The sequence below is a fragment of the Panthera leo genome, chromosome E2 (assembly GCF_018350215.1).
Source record: "Panthera leo isolate Ple1 chromosome E2, P.leo_Ple1_pat1.1, whole genome shotgun sequence".
NCBI classification, from domain to species: Eukaryota; Metazoa; Chordata; class Mammalia; order Carnivora; family Felidae; genus Panthera; species Panthera leo.
Genome location: NC_056693.1, coordinates 28,476,453 through 28,486,473, shown reverse-complemented (window position 1 = coordinate 28,486,473; position 10,021 = coordinate 28,476,453). Strand labels below are relative to the sequence as shown.

At 51.0% G+C, this 10,021-nt stretch overlaps 1 protein-coding gene across 1 annotated transcript in view; it reads right to left on the bottom strand.

Moving 5' to 3' along the window:
- Window positions 1–707: 707 nt before the first annotated feature.
- The window catches only part of NOD2 (nucleotide binding oligomerization domain containing 2), a 35,582-nt gene continuing 26,268 nt past the window's right edge, over window positions 708–10,021 (bottom strand). The window contains exons 8-12 of the mRNA XM_042919344.1: window positions 9,555–9,638; window positions 8,732–8,815; window positions 6,437–6,520; window positions 3,007–3,090; window positions 708–1,336 (exon numbers count right to left, since the gene is read on the bottom strand). Coding sequence (XP_042775278.1) covers window positions 1,264–1,336; window positions 3,007–3,090; window positions 6,437–6,520; window positions 8,732–8,815; window positions 9,555–9,638 — 409 coding nt within the window. The 3' untranslated portion in view covers window positions 708–1,263. The remainder of the gene's footprint in view (window positions 1,337–3,006; window positions 3,091–6,436; window positions 6,521–8,731; window positions 8,816–9,554; window positions 9,639–10,021) is intronic.

The following is a 10,021-nucleotide window of genomic DNA, read 5'->3' as shown; positions in this document are numbered from 1 at the left end:
CCCCTCCAAGTAGAAAATTGTGCTTTAATATTTGACAACATTCACGAATATCTTTTAAACATTCTGGTCACCATCTATTGAGACCCCCACAGCTTTGAGGACTCAACAGTTCTCCTTCCCTGTGACTATTTACAGCATAAAATTCATGGTCGTGTTTTTTACAAAAACAAACTGGAGGGAATCAAACCAAGTGGTTTATAAATAGTAACCAGTTTGCACAAAAAGTAACGTTTAAGTAATAACACTTGGACCAGCACCTGATGGTTTAAGGAGGCTTCAACAATGCATCATTTTGAAAAATCCAGAAAAACATCTGCCTTATAAGGAAAAGTCTTTGATTTCGCCCCTGTAAACTTTTGATCCATAACTCTGTATCACGTAACACTGAACCATGTCGGGGGTCTGCTGTCACAACTCACAGGCATCAACCAGAGACCTGGTGGGACTATTCAAAATTCTGATTCTAAAAAGCTGCATTTGGGTGGGGAGTTGTTTCCAAAGGCTTAACTGAAGAGTAATTGACTTCGCTGAAAAAAAAAAAAAAAAAAATTGTGCGTGTGATATTTGCCGTAGTGTCGTCTTATTTTTTGGAAAATCTAGCCCATCTTAGGGAACGAACGGCTGTCATGTGTCCCCTTTCGATCATGTGTTAAGTATCAGGAAGAAGAGCAGGTGAATTGCAGCCCTTCCCACCCTGGGCTTTTGGGGGGGGGGGGGGGGAGGCTATAAATACCAAAGCTGAGAACACCTGTATTCTGAAACTTTACCCTCAGAGGAAGTGCCACATGCAGGGATCCAGGATGGGGGGAGGGACCAGATGTGGGGAACTTCTGGATGGGCAACAACCCGTGAGTTAAAACATGGCAGAAAGCTGCTCCCTGAATCCCCCCTCCTCACTGTGAGGCAGGTGGGAAGGGGGGCCGCTCCTGTGGGTCCAGGTCTCTACAGCACCAGGCATGCAGTAACCTCCATGGGCCCCACTGACCCACGTCGGATCAGCCAGAGGCGGCGGGGAGCTGCTCCTCTTCTACGTTCCACAGATCGACTCTTGTGAAGAACGGGATGCAAAACAGGCTTCAGAAGAGTTACTCTAAAGGGCACGGTTGCTCCTTCTTCTGCCAGAACAAAGGTGACCTATTGTGCTTGTCCCGGGCAGGACTCGGCTCTGGGTGAATGGACTGCTGCCAGATGGAATCCAGCTTCTGGGATCCAAACCCACGGTCTGTTCACAAACAAACTGAGATGAACGTTGGCCTCCGGGCTTCAGAGCAAGAGTCTGGTGTCCCTCTGGCTGAGCCTCTCAGTCTCCTCTGGAGAGAGAGTGTTGCCTCGGAGCCTAAAGGGGATAAAGCAAAGAGAGGTCTGGGCGAACGCTGAGCCAGAGCGGTGCTTTTAACTGGAGGCTGCTCCTTTCCAAACCTGCGCCTGAATGGCCTGGCCCCAAGGCCCCGCTGCAGCCCTCCTGTGCTGGTGTTAGCCTCTGTCCACCAGGGCAGCTCATGAGTCACTGTGTGTGACAAAGCAAGCCTCCGTGACTCTGCAGAGAGAATCCACACCGGACCCAGCCAGCCCTGACTCCCCAAGGCAGGCGATTCTTTTTAAGGCAACAGCAGAATCTGTCAAGAATGCAATGAGCAAGCCCTGATACCCTCCCAAGTCCTGCCAACAGGCGGCAAATAACATCAGAACCCTTAAAATATCAACCTGATGCTGGCCTCCTCCTCTCGGACACAGAATGTGACATTTCCTCTGACCGTGTAAGGGTTTAAAACAAAAACTCACACTCTGCCAGGGGCCTGAGGATCTCACTGCCTATAGGGATTACACAACCATACAGAAAGGAAAAGCTCTTCATCACAGGACAGATTCCTAGACATCTTTATTTTAAACCTCATCATTGGATATGTATTAGTGCTGCTGCCTTGATATGATTTTTGAGGGCGTAACCAGTCAGTCTGCGTATGTAAAGCAGGGGCCACAAGTTTGCAGGGGTGAGACAGGGGGCCTGGTCCAAAACAGCAGGCTTGGGGCAGGGGGTGCAGTCAGCCTGAGCCCATCCTCCCAGCTGACAGAGAGTGCGATCAGCCCTTCTCTACTCTGCTTACTTCCTGGCATTTTGTGTGGGGGGGCCCAGAGAGGGAAGTTTCGGTAGAAAACTTGGAAATATAGATTTTCATGGGGGGATCTGCTAGTTTTAAAAGATTGGCTTCAGGGCACCTGGATGGCTCAGTCAGTTAAGCATCCAACTCTTGATTTCAGCTCAAGTTATGATCTCATGGTTCATGAGATCGAGCCCTGCATGGGACTGTGCACTGACAGAGCAGAGCCTGCTTGGGATTCTTTCTCTCTCTCTTACTCTGCCCCTCCCCTGCTTGTGCAATAGATAGATAGATAGATAGATAGATAGATAGATAGATAGATAGACAGATAAAGATTGGCTTCTAGACCAGTGCCTGAAACACTATAGTGACATTCACTCATGACGTGTAAAGTCAGGGGAAGCTTTTGTACTTATTATATGAGTTATAAATACGTCCCTGGAAAGAAGGAGGATAAATCTCTGTAGTTGTGACTCGATGCTTTTTACAAAACATGAAGGAATGTGGCTTTTAATTATAAAGGTCTGGAAACACTAGGCAACAGTACCCACCCCCCCACCGCCAATGTAGCCTCCACCCAGAGGCTCTGATATAACATCCTCGACCTGGGAAGGCAGGTGTAAGGCCCCTGAGTTCTTGTGTGTATTTCATTCTTCATCCTCCTACACTATTACCTGTAACTAAGACCTTTCTGAATACCCGGGATTTAAAAATGAATGACTTGGTCCATGCTTGGAGACGTGAAAACATCTTTCCCAGAGAGAAATCAGATCCACTGTAGACAGAATGCCACTGAACGTCAGAGCCAGGAGGAAAAATTACCCAGTTCCCCTCCCTCTGGGCCCCATTTTACAGATTGGACAAGTGAGGCTCAGAGACATAACGAGGCCCACCGAGGGGGCCTTACCAGACTTCCAGGATGGTATCATTCCTTTCCAGGGCCTGCAGAAGGACTTCAGCTCCAAGGTAGGTGATGTGGTTGTTGGACAGCCTGGAGAGGAAGACAGAAAGGTGAGCTTCAGGAATGTTGGTTCTCCTCTCGGGCCTGTCCAATGAAAAGAGGCTTTGGGAGTTGGCCCCCTCGACATGTCCCTCTCTTGTCTGCGATTCCCAGTGAGCCTCAATGCCTAAAGAGAAAGGCACCCCTCTCTCCTCTGTTCACCAGATGTGTTTGTGTAATGAAGCAGCTACTCCCTTACGAAGGCGATATCGCATGGTGGTTAAGTATGTGCATTTTAGGGGCACCTGGGTGGCTCAGTCGGTTAGGCGTCCGACTTCAACTCAGGTCACGATCTCACGGTTCGGGAGTTCAAGGCTCGCATCGGGCTCTGTGCTGACAGCTCAGAGTCTGGAGCCTGCTTTGGATTCTGTGCCTCCCTCCCTCTCTGCCCACCCCCCCCCTTCTCTCTCAAGAATAAATAAGCATTAAAAAAAAATTTTTTTTTTAAGTATGTACATTTTACTTCCTGGGTCCCAATCCAGCTTACACCACTTCCGTTTTAATCTCGGGCAAATCAGTCCCAATTTCCTCATCTGTAAAGGCAGACCTAAAAGAGCACCTGCCTCATGAAACATAAGAATGAAAAGAATGGCATATTCTGTGGTGCAGTTGGCACCATACCCAACTGATAGGAAATAATCAACGAACAGTAATATTTTCGTATGGCGGTGGGCAGGGGAGGGGCGTGGAATCGAGAAAATACAAGGTTGGGAATTGAGAGGGGAGAACTCACACCGTCAGGGACAGCAGGGAAGGAGCCACCGGCCCATGCTGCTCTTTTGCTCACAGCTTGGCCTTCGAGACATCACCACCTGTCTGCCACCTCCACGGAGTAAGGAACATCCGGGAAGCCGACCCTAAGGCAGTGCCAGCGATAACAACGGCCAGTATCTGCTGGGCTCTTACCATGAGCCTGCTCAACACCTCCATCACGCCAGTAATGCTCATGGCCCTGAGAGGGGGTCCGCCTCGTACCCCTGTTTACACCCAAGGCTACAGGAGCCCAAAGCCAAGGAGAAACGGCGGGTAACGATGGAACTGGGGTCCAAACCTAGGCTGTCAGGTGCCTGAGCCCACACACTGAAGCAGCATTTGGCAGTCACTATGCCCAGAAAAAGAAGGATGCTAGCTTTTTTTAAAAAGATACATAAGAAGCTCGCTTTTTATGGGGAAACAGTGAGGGATGATGTAGATCGGTGGCACTTAACTATAAGACTCGCCGAGGCAGCGTGGGACAAACCCCTGCAGCCCCTGGGGTTGGCTGGGGTAAATGCATGACAACGAGGGGGGACAAATGTGCCACAGCCACACCCGGTTAATGCGAAACCAGGTACCGCGCAAAGCCTGGCGTCCCAGCTTAGACCACCCAGGCATCACCGGGGCCTCCCAGCCCGGTTTCACCCAAGTGACGAGTGGAAGTGTTTCCCCCAAACATTTGGCAACTTGCTCGCCCCTGCAAAGCAACACAAACAAGTGTTGCCAGAGTGGATGGCGGGCTGGCAGCGAAGCACACACTCTCCCGGAGGCAGCTGTCTGCCTGCCTCTGAAGGCGAGTGTTTTCCACGGGCCACATTTGCCAGGGCGGATGCCACCCCGTCCTGTAGCACAAGGAGCCATCTGATGATGCCCGGACGTCCCTCTCCAGTGAGACCTCTGGCGCCCCCCGGCAGCGCGGCACCAGCCTCGGAGAGCACCGGCACAGGGTCGTGATGATCGCGAGCTGGGCTCCTGCTCGCATCCACTCTCCCTGTCCACGCAGAGTGGGAGCCTGCCCGCCGAGCCCGCCACCAGTGGTCCCCATCGCCTCCAGCCACCCACCACTGCTGCTGTCCAGCCCTCCAGGTCCTGGATGCTCCGCAGGACCTCCACCACTGCCTGCTCGCTTTCACCCGCCTTCTCCACTGCCATCGGCCTGATCCAGGACCCCTCCATCTCCCACCTGGAAGACAGCAGGACCTTAATTCCCCCTGACCCGTCTTCCATCTGTTCCTCACAGAGCAGCCGGCACAATCTTGTTATGATGTAAATCAGATGTTACTGTCCTAATTAAACTCCTCCAAAGGTTTCTCATTGCCCCTAGAATAAAGCCCTAAATCTTCCCCATGGCTCTGAGACCTACGTGGCCCCCTCACCCTGCCTCTTTCCCCCTGTACCTTCCCCTACAGTCCAACCACACTGGCCCTGCCCTCTGTTCTCAAAACAACCGAGCTTGTTTCTGCCACAGGGCCTTTGCACTTGCTGTTCGGTCTTCTTGGAATGTGCATTCCTGAGACCTCAGCACTGCAAGAACAGTAACCTTCCTCATTATCCAGGTTTCAGCTCCAATGCCACCTTCTCAGAGAGGCTCTCCCCAGGCAGCTGCGACCCTGCCCTCTCCAGCCACTCCCTGGCACATCTCCTCTTGAATACTCTTTAGAGCCTTTATTATATATAATCTTGTGTATTGGACTGCTTGTTCATTATATGCCTCTCCCATTAGAATCCAAGAGCTAAGGGGGCTGAGGCCTGCTCTGTTCTTTCCACCGCTCTATCCTCTAGCCTCCAACAGCACTTGGCACAGCAGGTGCTCCAGAAATATTTCTTGCATCGATACATAAGTGGGTGAATATATGCATGAATGCACAACAACGAAATGAATGAATGCACACATGAATAAATGCAAGCACGCCTGCCTGCATAACCCAAGAGAAACCACTAACGATGACCGTTAGAACAGGTCTCCCTTTGGCTCCTGCCTGAGCCAAAGATGGCCCCGCGAGAGGGATGCTGTCGGCAACCCACCCAAACGCCCTCAGCTTTCACCTCTAACTCTGAGGGCTGCCTGCTGGGAAGACCTCCCCTCTTTGCCTGAGGCCTTTCTCCTGACCCCAGGAGGGTCCTCGCGCAGGGCAAGCCAGAAGTGCCGGAAAATTAATATCCCCACAAGCACGCAAATGAAGGACAGGCAGTTGGCAGATAAATACCCCTGCTGCCTCGCTTCTCTGTTGGGTAGGGGCTCCTGGAGCCCCACAGCAAGTCTGAGGCGGTTGCCCTCGGGGACGACCAGGGCCATAACAGGCTTGGCCACTTGCCATGGGTTCCCTTCCCTCCCCTGCTTCATTTCCCTGACCCCTCACCAGGGTTTGCTGGAACCACCTCCCAAGTAAATAACTTGCCCTTGGATCCCGGTCTGTGTTTGGGGGAACCCTGACTCTACCAGCCGTTTTCTGCCAGGCCACGTTTGCATGAGTTAGAGAGGTGGGAAGCTGCCCATGTCCACCCCTTGTCCCCCCTCTCCCCCGACGCTGCCCCCTATAAGGCCTGTCATTATCATCCCGGCTCCTTACAGGTTCCTTACTTTAGGACTTTCAAACTTGAATTCCTCTGAAGTCCTTTGGCAAGAGAACACACACCTTCATCCTGGAGATGGTTCTCCTCCAGGCTGGCAAGAAAAAGAGAGAAAATCCTGTTCATATGGTAACATTTGTTACGGAAGACGATGTCGATAAGGATTAGCCTGCTTGCCCCCCAGTTAGAAAATCCAACATCTGGGGCGCCTGGGTGGCTCAGTCGGTTAAGCCTCCGACTTCGGCTCAGGTCATGATCTCGCAGTCCGTGGGTTTGAGCCCCGCGTCAGGCTCTGTGCTGATAGCTCAGAGCCTGGAGCCTGCTTCGGATTCTGTGTCTCCCTCTCTCTCCGCCCCTCCCCTGCTCATACTCTGTCTCTGTCTCAAAAAAATAATAAATAAATAAAAACATTAAAAAAAAAAAACTTTGAAAAAAAGAAAATCCAACATCTGAAAATCTATATTTAGCCGATGAAGTAAGAAAAGATATAGTAAGAGTATGAGGGTTTTCAACTCCAGGGACGTCTCTGGGAGAGAATTCACCCCAGGGCTCCTCTATATAAAAGGTACCCTCATGCCCCAGTGATCTAATATCCTTTTCCCTTTCTTACTAATGGAAGCCTCCTTCGGTTTGGGCAACCATGTGCATGCGCTTGGTGAAAAAACTACATTTTGACTCTCCACTACAGCCAGTGACATCCACACGGCCATGAACACATAAGGGGAGGTTGACAGATGGGGCTCCGGGAAATTCTCTTTAAAATGGAGAGCTTGGGGCACCTGGGTGACTCAGTCGGTGAAGCATCCGACTCTTGGTTTCAGCTCAGGTCATGATGTCACGGTTCTTGGGTTTGAGCCCTGCGTCGGGCTGTGTGCTGACAGTGCGAAGCCTGCTTGGGATTCTCTCTCTCCCGCTCACCCCGCCCCTCCCCTGCTTGTGTTCTCTCTCTCTCAAAATAAACTTTAAAAATAAAAACAACAACAAAAGTAAAAATAAAATAAAAGGGAGAGGTGGCCTGGGCCTCCTGCCCTTCCTGGATACACAGACTGAATCTGGGGACACGGAAGCAGTGTCGCAGGTACAGCAGCCATCTGCTGACCATGAGGCAACCAACCACGGCTTCAGGCGAAGCCACCGACTGGGGACCCCTGCTGGCCTCATGGAGCCATTACACCAGCCCTACGCCACCTACCTCCAGACCGGTTGGACACGGAATAAAGAAACCCTTTACTGGTTTGAGCCACTGTACCTAGAGTTCTTCCCTCACTTGCAGCCTAGTGTAGTCATAACTGATACACTCAATGGCGAGGCATGCCTCTAACAAGAATTTCCAAGTGGCAAAGTCCACTCAGGATATAATCAATGGGACACCAGCAGAGCTATCCCACCACAATATCCACTTTGTGACGGTGATCATGGGTTTCAAAGGCCTTCTGCTTCCTGGAGAAATCAGCATATTTATCTCCCTGATAGAACTGGGAACTGCCCAGAACATGTCATAAGAAGTCCAAGCTAGTGGCATCTAAAGGACGGGAGACTTAGAATCAGCTTCAGGTCAACAGTGTGAGCACAGTTTATGGCTCACGTTTTAACTTGCCCCAAACCCCACTCCACCTTCCAGGGAGACCTTTACTCTACTTCTCCCGCGTTCTTAGGCACTCAGCCTCCCTTAGAATCCACAAAACGTGGGGTGCCTCGGTGGCTCATTTGGTTAAGCTTCTGACTTTGGCTCAAGGCACGATCTCGAGGTTTGTGAGTTCACGCCCCACGTCGGGCTCTGCACTGTGCACAGCCCGCTCCCGAGCCTCTGTCTCCCTCCCTCTGCCCCTCTCCCGCGCACGCGCTCTCTCTCTCAAAAATAAACATTTTTTAAAAATAAAATACAACCTGGGAAAGGAACACCTGTGTTTAAAAAAGACTTTATGCATGTAACCATATACGCTTCACAGTTGGAAGCAGTCAGCCCCTCATTTTCCAGGTAAGAAACCTGGGATTCAGAGCTTATTATTTAACTTGCCTGAGATCACAGCAGGCCTTGAAGCTCAGTCTGCTTGACTCCAGAGTCTCGGGCCTCAATCATTAGGCCACACGGAGGCAGTATACAAGCCGACAAACCAGGAAATATAATTCCATTCAAAGAATTAGCACCTACGTGCCAGGCTCTATCAGCTTCACGCACCCAGCACATAGAAGGACAAACCCAACAGCCCAACCACTCGGTTATCCACCTCTGTTTTACCGACTTCCATGGAGGAGGCCAGGGAATGAATGAGGCCTCCTCAAAGCAGGGAACCCCTCAACTCACCAGAGTTCTTCCAGTGTCACGTTCTTTTCCAACATTAAGGCTAAGGCTTGAGCCCCCACACTGCCGATGTTGTTTCCCACCAGGCTGGACGGAATCAAGGAACAAAAACACATCAGAGCAGGGAGGGACCTCAGAGATAAGGTAACCCAGGAAGGGCAAAATGCACGACGCACATAGCCCCACATCCTGGTCTGCTTTGTTCAGACATTACCAACTGACTACAGTGCTCATTTTCATTAAGCTAAGAAGCAGCCTTAGAACTCTTTCCAACGTGATGTCCTGGGTAGCCATTACTCATGGACTGCAGTTGGTCCTTGAGATAAAATATATCTGATCCAGGGGCGCCTTGGTGGCTCAGTCATTGGGACATCAGACTTGATTTCGGCTCAGGTCACGATCTCACAGTTCGTGGGTTCAAGCCCTGTGATGGGGGGCTCTGCGCTGTGTAAGCGTGCAGCCTGCTCGGAATTCTCCCTCCCTCCCTCTCTCCCCTTCCCCTGCTCATGCGCACGTGTATGCACACACACTCTCTCTCTCTCTCAAAATAAACCTAAAAAGAAATTTTTAAATATATCTGATTCAGCTCCAAACCTTCAATTAACAGATAGGAATCAAGACCCTTAAGGGGAGAAGGAACACCTCCAAAGTCACCCAGAAAGACTCAAGTGTCCTGACTCCAAACCCAAGGGTCTTCTTCGCATCTCACTGCCTAACACAGGGGGCTAAGAACAAAGTTCAATCAAATGAAGGACCCTCAAAACTGGCCCAGGCCCCTCCCTTCCTCATTCTGGCTCCCTGTGACCATGCAGACCCCAAAGCTTACCTGAGCCACCTCAAGCTCTGGTGATCACCCAAGGCTTCAGCCAAGGCCTGGGCCCCTTCGTCACCCACCTTGTTGCCCCAGAACCTAAAAAGGCCAACAGATTTTGTCATTTGGTCAGGGAGTAACTACTATGTGTTCTAGACATGCGTGAACAGTGTCCTTCCTCTCCATGGTTCTGCCTCTCTGGGACCTTCCAGAAAGATCTGAGAGGGGCTCCTAGGCCCCAGCAAAGTGGATCTGCCTCCACCTTTTGGGAGGGATGGTGAAACTGAATTCATTTTTCAGTCAGACTTACAGAATAGTAGAGGCCCACCCAGCACACGTCCTCAGGGACAAGGAACTCAGTCACTCACTCTCAAAGTCAATTCACAGCGTGGCGACATTTTTCCTGATATGTAGGTCAGATCTGCTTCCTGGTGCCTGCCACCCACAGGTCCTCAACTACCCTCTGGGAGCACCCAAAACAA